At 40.8% G+C, this 20,785-nt stretch overlaps 1 protein-coding gene across 1 annotated transcript in view; it reads right to left on the minus strand.

Moving 5' to 3' along the window:
• The window catches only part of CUBN (cubilin), a 305,495-nt gene extending 285,559 nt beyond the window's left edge, over positions 1-19,936 (minus strand). Inside the window, exons 1-9 of the mRNA XM_055296673.2 lie at positions 19,727-19,936; positions 19,203-19,332; positions 17,908-18,003; positions 16,870-16,908; positions 13,710-13,811; positions 12,632-12,735; positions 5,721-5,847; positions 4,288-4,450; positions 852-983 (exon numbers count right to left, since the gene is read on the minus strand). Coding sequence (XP_055152648.2) covers positions 852-983; positions 4,288-4,450; positions 5,721-5,847; positions 12,632-12,735; positions 13,710-13,811; positions 16,870-16,908; positions 17,908-18,003; positions 19,203-19,332; positions 19,727-19,845 — 1,012 coding nt within the window. The 5' untranslated portion in view covers positions 19,846-19,936. The remainder of the gene's footprint in view (positions 1-851; positions 984-4,287; positions 4,451-5,720; positions 5,848-12,631; positions 12,736-13,709; positions 13,812-16,869; positions 16,909-17,907; positions 18,004-19,202; positions 19,333-19,726) is intronic.
• Positions 19,937-20,785: the final 849 nt, after the last annotated feature.

Here is a 20,785-nt window from a genome sequence, read left to right on the forward strand (position 1 = left end):
AACCCAAAGTACTGTAGTTCCATGTTATTAAAACATACAAGGTTTCAGTTTATCCCTTAGTACTCCCTGAACTTCTTGGGTAGTAATTTGATTTAGATTAGAGAATAGCAGAAAAGACTTCTTTCCAGAAAAAGAGGGAAACCAACAATTACAGTATCTGCCTACTGTGATGCCTGTGGTTTAGTAAACTTGGTATATGCAAAACAACTCAGGAGTGCACGATAGTAATAAATTATTAATGAGGGCAATGGAACAGTAAGTCTGTGATCTACTCAGAAAACTTTTCAAATTCTGCATTATCTCTGTAGCTATTTGACAGTTTGTAAAGCTTGTTGTTTTCCACTGATATTCAAAATGTTTTTTCTTTCTTATCATAGAGTTTACTAATGTGTCCTGAATTCACAAAATAAGCAAAACTTTCTGTACTATTTTCTCTCCTAAGACAGAAACCGTATTTTATTTTTTATTTTTTTAAGACGGAGTCTCACTCTGTTGCCCAGGCTGGAGTGCAATGGTGCGATGTCAGCTCACTGCAACCTCCGCTTCCCAGGTTCAAGCGATTCTCGTGCCTCAGCCTCCTGAGTAGCTAGGATTACAAGCATGCACCACCATGCCCAGCTAATTTTTGTATTTTTAGTAGAGACAGGGCTTCACCATGTTGGCCAGGCTGGTCTCGAACTCCTGACCTCATGTGATCTGCCTACCTCAGCCTCCCAAAGTGCTGGGATTACAGGCATGAGCGACCACGCTCAGCCAGAAATCATATTTTAAATGGAGCACTAGATTCCATATTCACATGTCTGTGTTCCCTGTACTGGGGTCAGGAGGTTGACACTGAACCAAGGTAGCACCTGGTGGACAGGCCTGACAGTGGGAAGACCCAGGTGTATTCACACACTCAACAGGTGGAGCCACAGAACAGCCGCCGTTATTTATCTCACATTCATTGATATCTTCGCAAACATATCCATTGCCTTGCCAGCCTAGAAAAACAAGAGGATTTAAAAGTTTAGCTCTATAGACAAGTCAACAAGGAAGAAATACAAGAGTCAAAACATATAAAAACCTTCTCCATCTAAAGAACTATAAAATAAAAATGAGATATACGTATCAGATTGGCAAAAGTTCTTCTGAATTCTTAAAATCAAATTCTGACAACAAAGCGGGCAAATGAGCTCCTCTTATATGCTGATAGTTAGACATTAAATTGCTGTAACCTATTTGGAAAGAGCTCTGGCAGTATTCACTAAAATTTTTAAAATACATAGACTTTGACTACCAATTGCACTTATTAAAACTCAGCCTATTACGATAAAACTACCAGTATACTAAGATGGTAGTATACTGGTATAAGTAGGTAAGAGGATGTCTACTGCAGCACTATTTAATAGGGAAAAACCCCTCAATTATCAATAGATGCATAGCTGAACGCCTTATGACTCATCTTTGTGACCGAATACTAAAAACACTTTTTAATATCATGTGCACACCTGTATACCTAATTTGCATACACACACACATTGAAATAATTTTTGTATATACATTAACTAAAATACTAAATGTGGCTGGGCAAGGTGGCTCATGACTGTAATCCCAGCACTTTGGGAGGCCGAGGTGGGCAGATCGCCTGAGGCCAGGAGTTCAAGACCAGCCTGGCCAAAATGGTGAAACACCATCTGTACTAAAAATACAAAAATCAGCTGGATATGGTGGTTCATGCCTGTAGTCCCAGCTACTTGGGAGGCTGAGGCAGGAGAATCCCTCAAACCCGGGAGGTGGAGGTTGCAATGAGCCAAGATTGCACCACTGCACTCCAGCCTGGGCAACAGCGCAAGACTTTGTCTCAAAAACAAAAACAAAAACAAACTAACTGTTAAAATCATATGGAGGATTGGGCTCATACTCCTAATTTTGGGAAAGAATTTTTTAAACTCTTGCATATGTGCTTGTGCAAATGAAGAATAAGGTAGAAGAGGAAGGAGAACAAATGACTAATGGTGTTATTAGGAAGATGAGATTTAATAATTTTACTTTAGTCGCTCCCATTTTATTCAATGGTTGTAGATTTATAATTCAAATTATTAAAATTATAAGAATCCTTAAAAACCTTTAAAGACTTAAAACTACTTATATTCTTTGATTTAAGTAGAATCCTCTTCTAAGACTCTACCTAAGAAAATTATCATATTTGTGCATGGCAAAATGTGTACATGAAAAAAAGTTGGAAGAAAAAAATGCCCAAATGTTCATCATGGTCTCTGCGTGATAAGATCACAGGTATTTTTTTTCTATTTTTTCCGTATTTTTGTAGTGATATTTTATAAGCAGCATGTATTGCTTTGCTGCTTATAAAATACAACTACTATATATTTCAGGAAAAATAGGGTGATAAACAAGAAAACAAAAAAAATTGTTTCTCTTTTTCCTCTCCAACAATAAAAAGAAGAATGTAAAAACACATAGCCAATCCTCTAATTTAAATAATTTATTTTTCTGATTTATAGTTTTTAAAGATTGTCCATGATAAATTACCTTCAAAATGTGATTGCTTGCAAATTGTGTTTGCCCCTGAGAACTAAGAGGGAAACAGTCTTTATAGGCTTTTTTTCCATTTCTTTCCAGTTTTACGAGATCTAAATATACACATGCAGAAAACCACTAAACCAAAAATCACTACATGGGGCAATAGGTGTGTGGGGTATCTTGGCAAGAAGAAACTTGCTGAGAAACTTGGGTTTCAATTCTGGCTATCTGTAAAGCTACGTGATCTTGGGTAAGTTATTCAACCTCTTTAAGCTCAAGTTCTCATATTGTAAAATGTGAGTAATACTTATTTTTTTGTTTGTTTGTTTTTTTTTGAGACGGAGTCTCGCTCTGTCGCCCAGGCTAGAGTGCAGTGGCGCAATCTCGGCTCACTGCAAGCTCCGCCTCCCGGGTTCACGCCATTCTCCTGCCTCAGCCTCCCGAGTAGCTGGGACTACAGGCGCCCGCCAACACACCCAGCTAATTTTTTGTATTTTTAGTAGAGACGGGGTTTCACCGTGGTCTCGATCTCCTGACCTTGTGATCCGCCCGCCTCGGCCTCCCAAAGTGCTGGGATTACAAGCGTGAGCCACCGCGCCCGGCTGAGTAATACTTATTCTTACCATGTCTTGGTTTTGTTGTAGTTAAAAGAATTAAAAATTGCTTATACAGTGCCTTAATAACACTTTTATTAAAAATAAAAACCAGGCCGTGCGTGGTGGTTCACGCCTGTAATCCCAGCACTTTTGGAGGCCAAGGCGGGCAGATCACTTGAGGTCAGGAGTTTGAGACCAGCCTGGCCAACACAGCAAATCCCGTCTCTACTAAAAATACAAAAATTAGCCAGGCATGGTCGCATGTGCCCGTAATCCCAGCTACTCGGGAGGGTGAGGCAGGAGAATCGCTTGAACCCAGGAGGTGGAGGTTGCAGTGAGCTGAGATCATGCCACTGTACTCCAGCCTGGGCGACAGGGAGAGACTCTGTCTCAAAACAACAACAACAAAACAAAACGAAGCCAGCTACTATTATCACATTATCTTTGTGCTCCATTTCTAAGAACAGCCCTGGAGTGCAGATGAACCTGAGGTCTGGCTAATTGCCTACCAATGCACCCAGCACAGTGCTTTGCTCATAGTAGGCATCCTACAAAAAAAAAAAAATGTGTGGAATGTATGATGACTATCTCATAGAACAAAAGATGCCCTCGGATTCAAACCCAGGCAGTCTTTGACTAACAGAGCCCATGTTTTCCATGACTCAACATATGGCATCCCTTGAGATTCAGTCGCTACGGGGCTGTAATGGAGCTGGATATATCTGTTTACATCAAGTCCACAAGATACTCTAATGACACACCCAGGCAAGAGCTACTGGACTGTGGTGGAGATGAAAAGAGGTCAAATAATTTCCCCGTGTACAAACATCTGGTTAGTATGAAAGGTGGAACTAGAGTTTCCTATCTCTTTTGATCTCAATTCTGGTCAGTTGACGGTCACTGCAATGCAGTGTCTAACTTACAAATTGTATGGCTAACCTTGCTCCAAAGTCTGACTCTAGCACAGTTTTGGATAAGCCTCCCCCTTTTGTCGTGGAATTGTGATAGCAGTGAGATCATCGAGCAGAAGCTAGTGAACCAGGACACGAAACTGGATTTGAATACCTCCTAAGAATGGTCTTCTTACTCATCAATAGTGAAAGAAAATTGGTTCTGGCACCTCGCCAACCTGGCGTGCAGAGCCTGGCATGTGGCCCTGAGAATGTACCTGTTGGACAGGCCCCACAGTAGAAAGAGCCTTGAGTGTTGAAACACTGCACAAGTGTGGAGCAAGGCCCAGGCTGCAAGCTGCACTCGTCTCTGTCTAGGGTGCAGGCAGGGCTGTTCGGTGAAGACATCCACCCAGCATCACAGATGCAGCTGTACTTGGGCTGGCAGGATGACAACAGCGTGAATAAAGACAATCATGAAAATCAGGAAGAAAAGCTTTTGAACATTTCATCAAGCCCCAAACTGTTTATCCTCTAACGTTCATTTCCATAAGGCCAATCTTCTGGCTTCTCTTTTTCTTCCCATATGATTAAGCATTTAGACCAGACCATGCAAAAAGGGAAACATCTTTATTTCAGAGTAAAAGCAAGCTATAATTTCTCCCAAAGATGCCAGGGAAAGAGTAACAACAATCAAGAACTGTAAGTCAATATAATTAAAGTCAATCAACTCAGCCTGCTATGTTTTTAGAGGGAAAAACACCCATGAAGGCACAGACCTTGGAAAATCAATTCTGTTTGTTTTTCTTCGGAAAGTTCTTCCTCCTTACCCACCTCCTCAACCCTTCCATCCCCATCATTGGACGGGAACTATTTTCCATCACATGGGTAGAAAAAATACAACTAAAAATAAAGAATTGAAGTTCTCATGAAGAGCCAAGCCAGCCAAGACTGGACAACCTTGAGGGTCAGGAGTCAAAGTCATCAGGACCCAGGGCATGGAGGGGCATTCTGGGGAGTGGGCTTTTAGAGTCTGCAGCAGTTCCAGAGACTCAGGCCAGGAAAAGTCAGACTCCTTGAAACCACATGTTGTCAAAAAGACTGGTCCTTTTATATTCCTGTGTTTTGTCAGTGTTAAAACTTACAAGGCCAAGAGAAGGTCTTATCTCAGAGAGAGTCATGACAATAAAAATGGTCCTATTTCAGCCAGGCGTGGTGGCTCATGCCTGTAATTGCAGCACTTTGGGGGGCTGAGGTGGGTGGATCACCTGAGGTCAGGAGTTCAAGACCATCCTGGCCAACATGGCAAAACCCCGTCTCTACTAAAAATACCAAAATTAGCCAGGTATGTTGGCATGCTCCTGTAATCCCAGCTACTCAGGAGGCTGAGTCACGAGAATTGCTTGAACCCGGGAGGTGAAGTTTGCAGTGAGCTGAGATCATGCCACTGCACTCCAGCCTGGGTGACAGAGTGAGGCTCCGTCTCGAAAAAAAAAAAAAAAAGATCCTATTTTATATAATGACATCTCAATCTCTGGGTCCTACTTCCTGCATGTTTCATCTGCCCTCCTCGCCTACGTCCCACTTACAGACAGGAAGTGACTTCACCTCTGCAAGCTCCAGGCAATGCTTGTATACAGTGGGCATAGGAGGAGGAGGAGCTACTAACCATGGCTCTCTGCAAGGAGGCACATTCGGGGAAGGGACCCACCTCTCCAGCTTGCTCTCGGACTAAATCCTCACAGATGCCATGGACACAGCGTGCCACAGAACCCCCTTCACAGTCATCATATTTGGATGCACACTGGGGTCCGTACGTCTCAGGTGGGCAGTGACAACTGTTGGTTACACAAGAGCACAATGTCAGGGCATGTGCTTTGGGGCCAGTGCCTGTCTCTTAATATCAATGAGAAAAATAATTCAAATTACAAATCAACAACGTTAACATGGAATCGTCAGCCAGCAATGCAAATTTACTGACTGGAGTCTCGGGAGAAAACCACTCTGCTCTGCTCCAAGTGGTGGATTGAATAAATACAATGTTGGTGAATCACAACTTATTCTCTGGTAAGCCTAGCACTATAAATTCTTGTGTTATCAGGTCATCAAACAGCATTTTCAAAGGTCAGATGTGTATAAGCCAAAGGTAATAGAGTTCGTTCAAGAAGGTAAAGGGAGAGATCAGCAAATCCATTCATCATCTGTCCAATTGGACCTGCCACGAAGCACAGGCAACGTGGGCTACACTGATAACTCCCAAATGCTCTCTAGGATTACATAACCCCACACGCAATCCAGTGTCCACACCTCACAGTCTATGATCATTATTATTACATTACAAAGGGCAATATGTCTTCTATCCATAAAAGGTGTAGTTATATAATATAGTGACATTTCCTTCATATGCACATTTGAATTTCCAACAAAATGTGGTAATTATTACATTATGCCTAAGCTAGCAGTGGTTTGTTACTAGAAGATTTTAGTCCAATAATAATCAAATAAGCAATGTTGTTTTAAACCCTTGTCATTGTTAAAGCTGCTTTCGCCTTATCTCTACAGCTCAATGGGAACGTCTATGATCTGAGCATGGGAGCTAGGGGAGGAGGAGGGTAGAGGAGTCCCAGAAGCCTAAGCCTATCCCCACATGCCAGGGCACACCTGATGGAGAGGGAGGGCCAGGCCCAGAGGTTGCCGATTGCTGGACTTGAGCAGAATTGGCAAGAAAAGCTCTCATGGGGGAAATGACTGTTGGTGCCAGGGGTCAGAGACAAGGAACAGGGCATGCCTGCATGGCCAGGCCTCCCTCCCATGCCATTCTACAAAGGAAAAGAGCTATTTTAACAAGACACAGTGAGGTACAAGGAGCTTAGTAATGTCCATGGATGACAATGTATGAATGACATCGTGGGAAATTAGCATTTGACTGTTTGAAAGGCATCAAGAACCAAACTCCAGGCACAGGATTCGGCTTGCCCGTGGTGGGCCCCAGAAGCAATTGCTGAGGTGGCAGCTTTTTGGCAGTTTCTAAGGAAGAGGAGAGCAATGAGTGTGGCCAGAAATGGAGAATAAGAATGCAGGGAGCACCATCCATGCATTCATGTCGGGAGACCAGACTTAGCAAATAAAAACACAGCATGCCCAATTAAATGTGAGTTTCCAATAAATGAATATTTTTTGGTATAAATATGTTCCATGCAATTTACAACAACAGTATATATTTACATAAAAGCTGATTCATTAATACATGACATTTCTGAGCATTCCAAAGTTGCCTTTCGAATGGCTCATTAAGATAAAGTCATAGGAAAATAACAATAAATATTAAACTTAAGGAGAAATTGAATTATCCATCCCCCCCCGCCCCGCCCCACAGCCATTTATCTTCTGGGCAGCTCTCTCTACTTTCCTTCTCATATTGTTTTCTTTCCTCTTTGTCCTCCCATCTTTACATAGAATATTTGTATAGAGAATTTAATTAGACTCTTGAGGATTATAGAACTTTAAAACAGTTCATACACATATTTGAGCATTTGATCCAGGAGGCTTCATTACTAAAAGTTTATTTTGCCACCTGTCCCAACACCTGCCAAAAATGTTTAAGAATCTTTTTTTATTTTTATTTTTGAGTTGGAGTCTCACTCTGTCACCCAGGCTGGAGTGCAGTGGTGTGATCTCAGCTCACTGCAACCTCTGCCTCCCAGGTTCAAGCAATTCTCCTGCTTCAGCCTCCTGAGTAGCTGGGACTACAGGTGCATGCCACCACACCTAGCTAATTTTTTTTTTTTTTTTTTAGTAGAGATGGGGTTTCACGTGGTGAAACCAACTGATTAGTTACTCATTTAGCAGAAGTCTCTTTTCTAGAGGTAGAGGCTGGTCTCGAACTCCTGACCTCAGGTGATCTGTCCACCTCGGCCTCCCAAAGTCCTGGGATTACAGGCGTGAGCCACCACACCCTGCCTAAGAATCTTTAAACCAACTGTTACTAGCTTTCTATTTTCTGTATCTGGGAGACCTGAGTGTTTGGGAACCCCTGGGATAAGATTGCCTAGGTTTAAATTTTGGTCCTTCCTGTTAACTGTTCACCCAGACAATGTACTAACTCCCTCTGCCTCAATTTCTTATGAAATAATAGTGGTAATCTCTGTGAACTATGGTCATATTCCAGTCTAAAGGCATTCCCTTGTAGGAAGTGCTAAGAAGATTGTCTTTATTTTATCACTAAGTGCTTAACTATTGCAAAATGACGTAAGATTTGAGAGGAGATTCTGGTTCATGGACCTGCAGTTAAATCCTTTCTCTTTATCTCTCTTCCTTCATCCTTGCTATTATCACTGGGAGATGAGTAGGCATTAATCCTACACTATTCTCTAAATAGCTACAAAGTACACTTCTTTCATTTAAGTTTAGATGATGTGAGAAGATAGAGAAAAGGAGGAAGAAGGTCAAGTAAACCATAGGATACCTTTCTATGATCCTCAAAAACAAGTATTATTAATCCCATTTTACAGACTAACATTTCCCAAAACCACAAAATGAGTAATTGGCAGAAGATAAATAGACACTTAGGTCTACCCAACTCCTGTACCATTGTTTCTGCATGTTGTATTCTTACATTCTGATAAGTAGAGTTATATGAAGATGCTGCATTTTTAGGCACCTTTTTGTTTTGTTTTGTTTTGTTTTGAGACAGGGTCTTGTGCCCAGGCTGGAGTGCAGTGGTGCGATCTCGGCTCACTGCAACATCTGCCTCCCAGGTTCAAACGATCTTCCCACCTCTGCCTCTCAAGTAGCTAGGACTACAGATGCGTGCCAGCACGTCAGCTAAGTATTGCATTTTTTGGTAGAGACAGGGTTTCACCATGTTAGCAAGGCTGGTCTCGGACTCCTGGCATCAGGTGATCCACCCGCCTCGGCCTCCCAAAATGCTGGGATTACAGGCGTGAGCCACCGTGCCCAGCCTCATGTATCTTTTAAACATAACAGGGTTAACAGGCAAAATATACTCTCAAGGTGTCTTGATATGGCCTTTAAAAATGAACAATTACTTATATACCTCCCAAAGTGAAAATGAAAGACGTATATTGTATTTTTAGAACCAACTGACTACTATTCCTGCTTTAGTTATTAGTTACTGATATAGCAGAAGTGACTTTTCTAATGACCTTTTATTGCCAACTTGGTTCCAGCAGAACAAAGCTAGGCTTTTCTTGGAAAACACTGCAAGTGCATTTTGGCAATTGAGAAGAGGTTAAACACACTTTGATAGTCATAGTTTAACTTGTGTTAGAGTCCATGGTTCAATACTAATTTTACTGACTGATTGAAAAAGGTAATATGTTTAATACCTAACTACCACCTGAGCTAAAACCAAATTATCCTCATTGTTTAAGCTCTGTATGATGTAAAAATCTACCAGTGATATGAATGGAAATAAATGAAAGAAAATTTACTAATCATCATGTTTCTGGAAAACCAAACAAACTCAACTTTTTGTTTTTCTGGAAAGCCTTCTAGATCTCAGCCCTAAATGTACAACACACACCATCCATGCATGGCAAGTTCAGATCCCAAGGGCTGTCTTAAATCCAAAGTAAGAAGGGGAGGCTTGGCACGGTGGCTCACGCCTGTAATCCCAGCACTTTGGGTGGCTGAGGTGGGCAGATCACCTGAGGTCAGGAGTTTGAGACCAGCCTGGCTGACATGGTGAAACCCCATCTCTATTAAAAATACAAAAATTAGCCGGGTATGGTGTCAGGTGCCTGTAATCCCAGCTACTCGGGAGGCTGAGGTAGGAGAATTGCTTGTACCCAGGAGGCAGAGGTTGCAGCCATTGCACTCCAGCCTGGGTGACAAGAGCAAGACTCTGTCTCAAAAACAAACAAACAAAAACAAACAAAACAAAACAAAGTAAGCAGGGAAACAATAAGAATCAAGTCTTCAGAACAAAGAAGCAGTAACAGCATGGAGAAGCGGCAAAATATCTTTGTGTTAGTTGTCTGAAGCTCTGGGTCTAGACCTGAAGCCAAAAGAATCAGTGGAAATAGAAAATGATGTTTCTTGTGCTATAATCATTGTTCTAAAAAAGAATTTCTACCAGAAGTTTACCTATGAAACAGGTATGAAACAGGACTTCCCAAGAATGAGTATCTACACCTTTTCAGAGGTCTTTACAATGGCAAATTATTAATCCAGTTAAAGACTCCTTTTTCCGTCCAAGTAAAAGAGCTCAAAGAGTTAAAGAAACTGAACGAGGTCCAAACTCCAAAGCGAACTTTGATGCCATGACATTTTTGCAGGTCCAGATGATTCTGAGTCTCAAGTTTTCTTTTAGCTAATGTGTGTTGAAGTTTCCCAAAGGGTTTTCTAGCCTCAGTGAATATCCTGATTAACAAGGATTTAACCTCACATAATTAACAGAACTCAAGAAAGTGTCTAAATGTTCACTTGTTTCATTACACGTGGATTCCACAAAGCAATAATTTAATCTTATGCACCTTTTTTCATTTTCTTTTATTCCCTCAAAAAGTCTCCAACATATGCCTGAATTAGGGGACTTAAAGTGTAGATAAGGAAATGGAATTCATGAGATTTCAGAAACTATTTCCATATCAAGAGAAAGAACCCTGATTTAAATGCTCTGTTCTCTAATGTCCTCCAGCAAATCTATGAAGGGCAGAGACTAGGAATCAAGATCATTTCCAAAGCCATCCACACATCATCAGTTCTTCTGCATTCTTGCTCTCCTTTATAAAAGAGTGCAAGACAGAATTTGGTACTGTTCTTACAAAGTTGAATCTGTCATTTAGAAATGCAGCTTTCAACAAATAAATGGTTCCTTCCCTCCTAGCTCTTATTCCATCATATGTGTGTGTAGATAAAGAACTCTAACCTCTGACATGCTGCAAAGAGTGGTGAATAGTAAAGGGGTTTCTGTTTTGTTTTTCATTTTGCAGGGGGAAAAAATAATGTGCTGAAAACAGCAACAGCCTTTATCTTGGTCTATGGATCTCATCGCAGTTTGCCCACACTTGTCGCTCTATTGGCCCACAAGACTCCAAAAGACAGTGATGATAAAGGAAGACTAGGAGTGAAATCTAATCTCTATGACATTCCTAGATATCAGGAAGGTCAGAAAGCAGAAGTTCTAGGAGCCTGGACATTTGCCACCAATACCTCTACGTAGCAATCCTCCTTGATAAATGCCCATAAACAGAAATAAGGAGAAAATGGGTTCAAGGAAATGAGAGACTAGACTGCATTTTGCTTCCAGCCCAAGCCTAACAAAGGCAGGGAAAAGAGGCTTCATTTAAATGAGAAACAGAGTCCTGGAATCAAAAAGCTCTTTAATAAATTTTAAAGTCAGAAGTGGTTAATTTTAGTTTTGCATAATGATTGGACTCATAGACATATCTAGCAGAAGTTTGAATGATTTGAGTTTATAACCTGGAATGAGTAAAATTTTAAAGATCAGATCAAAAAAACAAAAGTGTCAAATAAAAAGAGAAGGCTTGTGACTGCATTTTTAGGAGTGTGCGTTAATAGTGATGGTTTAAAAAACAAAATTATTGCACTCATTTTTGCTGGAAAGACTAGAATGGATATTGTTATGAGGAAATTGAAGAGCAAGATATCAGAGACACCAGTAAGAGAGCGAATAATTGCTCTTTAATCCAATGAGATTCTACTCCAGCGTATTGAAAGGAATTGTTCATTCTATAACAGAATTTATTTATTGATCTTTTAAAAATCACACAGTAAAAGAGACCAGCCAAACTACAAGGAAAAACAATGTCTAGTTTAAAAGGTGACTTCAAAGAACTGTACAAAAGTAAGTTTGCCATTGATCTGCCTTAAAGTTTTGGACTTCGTTATTAGAAAGACAATGTGTGCGTCATCAGCAAAGCTTTGATGATGGATATCCCTAGAGCATGATGGGAACATAGAGGCCCTGAGATGCCTCACTCTGCTTAAAAAGGGAAGGGAAGGTTTCCTGCAGAAAGTAATGCCTGAGCTGAGCAGAAGAATTCTGTGGACAAGTCACTTGACAGAATAAGTCAGAAGAGAAGATAGAGCTGTAATGATAATGATGACTGTGGTCAGAGAGAGTTACTTCATTCATTGAACCTCAGTTTAATCTTTGACCTTGTTATAGTCACATTTTGACATAGTATTGAATGAAGCTCTCTTTACTCAAAACTATGAGCTTGCTAACATATGGAACGAGTACAGCGGGAGGCACTGGTGTGGTGGGGTGTCCCCTTTTCTACTTAAGGCCATTCAGTGGCTCCCTTTCAATGCTCTGGCTCTTCCTAAGTCTTCAGCTCCTCTTGCACCAGGCCATGCTTACCCTCTGTGCCAATCACGGGAGCCTTCTTCCGGTTCCTTGGGGATGTTAGAGCAAGGATTTCTTCACGGGGTGAGAGTAAAGGACTCATGAGTTTTTCTTCAATTAAGTAAAAATAGCTATGTAGACATTAAGCAAGAGCTAAATATTTCCTCATGGAGTACCAACTTTTGCTGGAATACAGATAGTTAATTTGGGATGCTCTTAACTATGGGACGTTTTAGGCCTTCAAAAATATACCTGATATTTACCAAAAAAAAAAAAAAAAAAGTTACCTGTAACTTCCCATTGTATTAACACATGTGCCTCCATTCTGGCAGCTCAAGGGTGTTCCTGAGTAAATCTCACATTCGTTAACATCAGCTGAGCAGAGAGGACCCTGTGATCATATAAGGAACAAAGTCAGGTGCCAAAAGTCACAGAGATACCTGGAGCCAACATTCACATGATATGTTTAAGGATTTATACGTGGACAGTAAATAAGTCCTCATAAAGCCAAATACAATAATACTAATATTAACCCCTGGCTATTCTTCCTCTGGAACTCAGATTTCACCTAATAGAACCCAAGAGCTCTTCATAAGATCACAGCAGTCACAGGAGAGGAATCTTTATCTAGACATTATAGAATCCTCAGTTCACAGTTGTGCTACGTCTGGGAACACTTAACTTTTTTTTTTATGTGCATGCTGGAGACAGTTTCACCATTATCAGAAAAAATAAACAAACAAAGAGAACAAGAAAATTTGCATAGGTATGTCAAGATTTGTTTGGTACATTCCAATGCTGAACAATTTAATGTTAACAGTAATATTGTGTTCTTCCAGGTAGTTATCCAATCAAGTGAACCTCTCCTTTCAATGGCTTTAGTATTCAGTGGGTTATACAATCAAACTCACCACTGTTTGGATTTTAGCATACATGGTATACTTCATTTTGATTCGGGAGGCCACAGAATCCTAGAAACTTTGGATGCAGAATTAAATATGCCTTATGATTCCAAGGAAACCACAGATGCTGACCTGCCATCATTCTTTTTTTTTTTTTTGAGATGGAGGCTCGCTCTGTCACCCAGGCTGGAGTGCAGTGGCGCAATCTCGGCTTACTGCAAGCTCCGCCTCCCGGGTTCACGCCATTCTCCTGCCTCAGCCTCTCCGAGTAGCTGGGACTACAGGCGACTGCCACCATGCCCGGCTAATTTTTTTGTATTTTTTTAGTAGAGACTGGGTTTCACCGTGGTCTCGATCTCCTGACCTCGTGATCCGCCCGCCTCGGCCTCCCAAAGTGCTGGGATTACAAGCGTGAGCCACCGCGCCCGGCCCATCATTCTTAACCAAAGAGCAAGTGACTCACCTTCCACTGTGGGGGACAGATACAAAAAAAGGAATCATGCAGATTGAGGCAGGTTCCACCATTCTGGCAAGGATTGCTGCTGCAAACCTTTTTGTCAACAGTCTGAAACAAAAACAGGACAGTCAATGAGATGACTTGCAGTCAGCAGCAACAAAATGCATGTTACCGTGCATGTGGGATTACATTTAACTCTTAATCAGTGGGGGTCTCCCTCCAGACTTAAGCCGTTACTTATGTTCTTCTTCAAATCACCTCTCCTGTGAAAAAACAGAAAGCGTTTTCTATTATCAATCTTGTTCCTATTCCTTAACTCTCAGCATGCTTTTGACCATGGGTGGGATGAGGTCTGAGGGGAGAAGATTCTCACTTTGTCTTGGAAAAGTATTATTCACCTGAGAAAGAGACCTCAGTGGACAAGAGTAAAGGTTTCAGGTGTGGAAATAATAACGGATGTTCCTATTGCACAAAGAAAATAAAATGGAGATTCCGGTTCTTTTACCCGTGATTCTTATCTTTGGTCCCTCGAGGTGAGCCTTTGAAATATGATCATCTGCTGCTGCTGCCCCTCCTCCCATGGGTTAAGGTGACTGAACTCCTGCTCCAAGTCCCTTTGTTTGAAATGTGGCCAGCTAAGACATACCCTTCACCCTGGTGCTCACCTGACTGCTTTCAGCCCAGATCACAAACAGACCTACCTTTGTCTACATCTACATCTACATAACCGGGGGAATCTGACCTATGTCAGCTACCAGTTTGAATCTTTTAAGATTTTTATTGCTTTTGGGTGCAGAGAAAACTTCTTTTTTTTCTTTTGATTTTTTTTTTTCTTTTTTTGAGACGGAGTCTCGTTCTGTCGCCCAGGCTGGAGTGCAGTGGCGCCATCTCCGCTCACTGCACGCTCCGCCTCCTGGGTTCACGCCATTCTCCTGCCTCAGACTCCCGAGTAGCTGGGACTACAGGCACCCACCACCATGCCCGGCTAATTTTTTGTATTTTTAGTAGAGACGGGGTTTCACTGCGTTAGCCAGGATGGTCTCAATCTCCTGACCTTGTGATCCACTTGCCTCGGCCTCCTAAAGTGCTGGGTTTACAGGCGTGAGCCACTGTGCCCAGTCAGAGAAATCTTCTTTAGAGGGAACAATTGATTATGCAATGATGGCCATTTTATGAATTTCACTCATAGTCCAATTGTCTGGGTTTTTGTTGGTATTGTTGTTTTGTTTGTTTGTTTCTTTGTTTCTTTGTTTTTGAGATGGAGCCTGGGTCTGTCACCCAGGCTGGAGTGCAGTGGTATGATCTCGGCTCACTGAAACCTCCACCTCCTGGGTTGAAGTGATTCTCGTGCCTCAGCCTCCTCAGTAGCTGGGACTACAGGCATGTCCCACTACGCCTGGCTAATTTTCCTATTTTTAGTAGAGACAGGGTTTCACCATGTTGACCAGGCTGGTTTCAAACTCCTGACCTCACATGATCAACCTGCCTCGGCCTCCTAAAGTGCTGGGATTACAGGCGTGAGCCACCATACACAACCTAATTCTCTGTTTTTAAAAAGTTAAAATAGGGGCAAACTGTTCATTACATTTCATATATATGTATACACACACACATACATATATATTATATATGTGCCTATATATATGCCCACACATACACGCACACATACAAACACAACGTACTATATATAGTGACTCACAAAAAAAATTACGTCTGTTTCCTTCATTTTATGGATGAAATAGAAAGCCAGAGGATAGCCAACTGACTCAATACCATTTTCTGCAAAGCACATTCCTTCTCCACTTTGGTCATAAACTAGATGACCATACATCTGGGGGTCTCTTTATGAAACCTGTTTTATTCCATTTTTCTATTTTTCTCTTTGTGCTAGCACAACAATTGGCTCTGTCCATCATAGAATGCTCTTTAGAACATTAACCACAAACTCATTCAAAGATTTTCTGTTGGACAAAAGCAACACTGTCTGGGGACTAAAAACTTAAAAGCCTACAGGGGCCCAGTAGAAAATGAAATCAGGAGTCAGGAGGAAAACAATAGGGAGTGGTGGGGACTGTGGTGGCCAGAGAGCATTTGCCCTATCCAAAGGCACAAAGGCATTTACATTTGAAAATCATTCAATGTTCCTCCTGAGGGATGGGGGTAGGAGGACCGGCTGAGCGAAAATAATGAAGCCCTCCAGGAGACAAAACTTGAGTGCAGTGTCATGGTCCACAGCACTGTTCTTTACTCATTTTCTTTTGCTCAACTACTCTTTAAAAAATGACAGCTGAGGGGTCAATGTATTATCTAAGTTGAGAAAAGGAATACATGAACTTGTTCATCAAATAACAAAAAGGTTTGTAGCAGCAATTCTTGCTGGAACGGTGGGACCTGCCTTAACTGCACAAGTCCTTTTTTTGTATCTGTCCTTCACAGTGGGACAGATCAAACTTAAAAGTAGAGGAAATAGCTTGAAGCATGAGGAAAACAGATGAAGAATGTTTGTGCAGAAATTCTTACACTGGAATCCCCAGACTTTTATGCAAAATTTTAAATATGAAGAGATTGTGTACATTTCTCTGCATAGAAGTTTACAGCTTCCATGAAAGTCTTTAAAAGGTCAGCTTCCTACAAAATGGGTAAGAAGCCTAAGTTTACATAGATCAGTCTACAAGCATGTAGTACAATTATAGAATGTTTTCTGTAAGAAACTGTTCAAGTTTAATTACCAGCAAATGTCGTTTTAAGAAAATTTGGACTATTTTTGATACACCTAGACTTCTGAGCTTTGTGTCAGAGAGGATGCTCGCTTTCCAAGCCCCAGTCCCTGACGGGAGAATCAGCAAGTTGGGAGATCACTAGCTGACCAAGCACGACACACACAGCTAAAGGGCGACGGTAAAGGATGTGGGCTGTGGGCTGCAAACTCAGGGTCAGAAGCCCTAAGAGGCTCAGAGACCTCAGCCTTGTCATTTTGTCTGTCTTAGACTCAGCTCTGCATCTGCATCCTGGGAAGCATATGCTGGGATGAGAATTAAATTATGGGAAAAAGCAAGTTTTTAATATTAATCATCCATTTACCTTTAAAATAAGAATAGCAGCTCTATTAATGATTCTAGTATGTTTTCTGCGAAAGATGTTGGGTATGTAATAGGATGAGACCTACCTGCTGCAAGCCTTGGAATTTTCTCTCAAGATCCATCAGCTGGCAATAGGGAAGAAAAAGCTTCAGTTAGGTGGTTCAAAGGCATTGCGCATGTGATGTTGTATCTTTGACATATTGTCTTAATGCCCTCTGCTAGGGACACACTTTGTTCATTCCTCCATTTATTCCCTTTTTCCTCTTCATTCCTCTCCCCTCAGGATTTTCTTCCTTCCCATTCCCTCCTATCACATAGATTTCTGGGTTTTTTTTTTAAAGTTTTTTTTTAAAGTACAACCCACTGATATGTTGACTGATTGCTTCTCTGTACACAGTGACTATGGGAATGTTCATAAATGTCAGCGATACATCCACTTCCCCAATAAGAAGGTTGCTCTCAGAACTTCAACAAGGCTTATTTTCTTTCTTTCTTCCTTTCTTTCTTTCTCTGTCTCTCTTTCTTTCACTCTTTCTGTCTGTCTCTCTCTCTTTCTTTCTTTCTGTCTCTCTCTCTCTCTCTTTTTTTTTTTGGCAAGGTCCCACTCTGTTGCCTAGGCTGGAGCACAGTGGCATGATCATAGCTCACTGCAGCCTCAACCTCCCTGGCTCAAGCCATCCTCCCACTTCAGCCTCCCAAGTAGCTGTGAGTACAGGCTCATGCCACCATGCCCAGCTATTTTTTTTTTTTTGGTAGAGACGGAGTCTCACTATGTTGCTCAGGCTGGTCTCAAACTCCTGAGCTCAAGCGATCCTCCCTCTGTGGCCTCCCAAATTGCTGGGATTACAGGCAGTTTTTTATATTAATCATCCATTCACTTGCAGTGAGCCACTGCTCCCAGCCCAAGGCCTACTTCTGCAACAAGTGCTTGCACAGCATTTCCTGCCTCCTGTCCATCACTTCTACAGCCTCCATTACAGCTGTGTCATTTAACCAAACAGTGCGTAGTTACATGCTAAGTCTCTAAAACGCACGCAAAGTTGGTATATCACTACCAAACGGTTACTTATAAAATAGAATTAGGGAGAACTCATTGGTTCTTATGATGTGGATGTCAGACTTACCTTGGAATTAAGCTGATAGATTTGACTAGATATATTTTGAGGCAGACCAATTGCACTCCCTTTTAACTCTATAATATCATCTTTGTTTTTCTGGATCTAATTTTAGAAAAAGAAGAAGAAGAAATGAAGAGCACTAGTGAAAATATCATATTTATCTTACAGTAATATAATTAAAAACTTGAGTAGTATTCTACTTTAAGCACTAAGATCTTGCCTATTATTATAAAAACCAAAACACCATGTGTAATAAACACTGGGCTAAAACAGCCACAGCATAATTCCACTTATCCTTTTCAGTAACAATACATCAAGGTATTTTCCATTTGTATGTTTTCGTATAATACCAGTTTAGGGTGCTTATTAAGAAACCTGGCTTGGAAGCAGACTGTTTAGGTTTTAAGTTCCTGGCTCAGCTATTTATTGCACATCCTGGGCACGTTACTTAACTGCTTCAGGGTTTCTTTACCTCTCGTAAAACTAGGGTGACAATAAATGCCACCTCATAGGACAGCTGTGAAGGTCAAATGAGATAACATCCATACGGTGCTAGGCACAGTGGATGGCCCACAGTAAGCTCTGAATAATGCTGACTTCTAACATTATGCCTGAAATATGCAGTGATTATTGGGAACTGAAAACACCCAGTAAGGCAGGAGAATAACTGGCCAATTCTGTTCTGTGGCAAAAGCAAACTGGTCACATGTCCACATATCCTTGGTCCCCTCCTTCCTCACAACCCCTGTGGAGGAGTTTCAGTTCTACCCTCCGTGCCTTCTCTGGACTAGGGTGCATTGTCTGGCACAATGAGCTTCTACCTTTTAGCATATACTCCCTCTACCCACCATGAACCCCCGGACATTTTCCTTTACAAAAACGTGTCTGATGCCCAATTATATTCTCTATGCTAAAGATGGAAGGTACACTAGGAAGGGGGAGGGAGGTTGAAGACAGGTTGATTAATGAGTACAATATATAGTTAGATAGAAGAAATAAGACCTAGTGTTTGATAGACCAGTAGGGTGACTGTAGTTAACATTAATCTATTGTACATTTCAAAATAACTAGAAGAGAACAATTCATATGTTCTTAGCACGAAGAAAAGGTAAATATTTAAGGTGACGGATATCCCAATTACCCTGATTTGAACTTTACATGTTATAGGAATGTATCAAATTATGTATTAATAAAAAATAATAATTAAAAAAGATTCAAGGTACAGATTAATCTAGACTTGTTCAATTAAGTCACCGTATATGGATATACAAAATGACTTCAAGATATTTCCAGTGTATTACCTGATGTAAACATTCACTGAGATCTTCATCATTTAATTTAATTTTTCCCAGGGATCCGGTTCTAAACTCAATGTTTTGAGCAGACCCCGTAAGAAACACCAAATTTCCTCTCTCTGTAGCCATTCGAGGCCTATATAATTCAAACCAGAGAATGCATCAGTAATTAGCAGGTACAATTTTTAAACCAAAATAACAAAGTTTCTTACTCAATAACTACAGGCCAAATACATCTTCACTTTTTGATCAACTCAACCCAACTGCCCCTGCTCATCTGCCACTTTTTTCTTTGCACATTTCTCAGAGATACCTCCTGGCAATTGCAAACAGATTATTTGCAAAATGACAGATGAATAATTTGTGCATGGGAAAGTAATTTCATACCTCAGTCTAAATGTTTTTCCCTGTTTGCTTCTCAACATAATTTGCCTCAAGAAAAACTGCACCTTTGTTCATCTGGCTATTTGGGAAAACTGGTGAGGAATTAGTCTAGTCCCTGAGTAGGAATAACCCATGTGTTTACTTACGGTTGGAGATTGATGCTTCTTTTTTGTCTCTGCAGTTCAAGTCCTCCAGCTTCGCCATTTACTTCAGCAAATGTTAATAAGGTAGCCAAACTCCAAAGAAAAGGTAAAGACATGTTCATCACCAACCACCCAGGTTGGCAGGTAAGAGTGAGGCCCCTCCAACCAACTGAGTACAAGATTTTGGAGAACAGCAAACCAGGCAGGTGTACTTTGAACCATGGAATATCCTGTAACTGTTGAGTTTTTTCGTCTTTGCCCTAGAAGGCTATGTTATTTTTTCTTCCAGAGGGATGTAAATGATCTTAGATCTTCAGTACTCTTCAACTTGTGAGAGGTCAAAATCTACCTTAAGTGATGCACAACTTAATCATTATCTATTTGACCTTTGAAACAGTAACGAGCAGCTTTGAAAACATCCACTTAAACAATCTTTGCTTAAGAAGTAACTAGGTTTCAACAAAAGTAGACTGGTCATTATCTACACCTTTCTCTGCTCCCCTCCTTCCTCACCTCCCTTGCAGAGGAGTTCCAATTTTACCCAGTGCTAGGAAAACTAGATATCCACATGCAAAAGAAGTTGGAGGCTTACCTCACACCATACACAAAAATTAACTCAAAAAAGTTCAAAGATCTAAGTCTAAGAGCTAAAACTATAAAATTAACTCATAATGGTTCAAAAAATCTAAAACTATAATATAAAACTCAGAAGAAAAGGAGAAAAATTCATGACCTTGGATTTTGGATTTGGCAATGATTTCTTGAGTATGATACCAAGAACATGGGCAAAAAAAGAAAAAAACACAGACAACAAAAAGATATAAATTTGAATACATCAAAATTAAAAACGTTTGTGCATCAAAAGACACATCAACAGAGTGAAAAAGCAACTCACAGAATGGAAGAAAATATTTGCAAATCATATATATATATATGATAATGGGTTAATATCCAGAATGTACAAAGAATTTGTACTTTTTACTTTTCATCATCCCTCTGGGACCTATGGACAGCTGTGGAATCCATTCCCACTTTCCACACTGCCCTATACACCCTTCCAGC

The sequence above is a fragment of the Symphalangus syndactylus genome, chromosome 10 (assembly GCF_028878055.3).
Source record: "Symphalangus syndactylus isolate Jambi chromosome 10, NHGRI_mSymSyn1-v2.1_pri, whole genome shotgun sequence".
NCBI classification, from domain to species: domain Eukaryota; kingdom Metazoa; phylum Chordata; class Mammalia; order Primates; family Hylobatidae; genus Symphalangus; species Symphalangus syndactylus.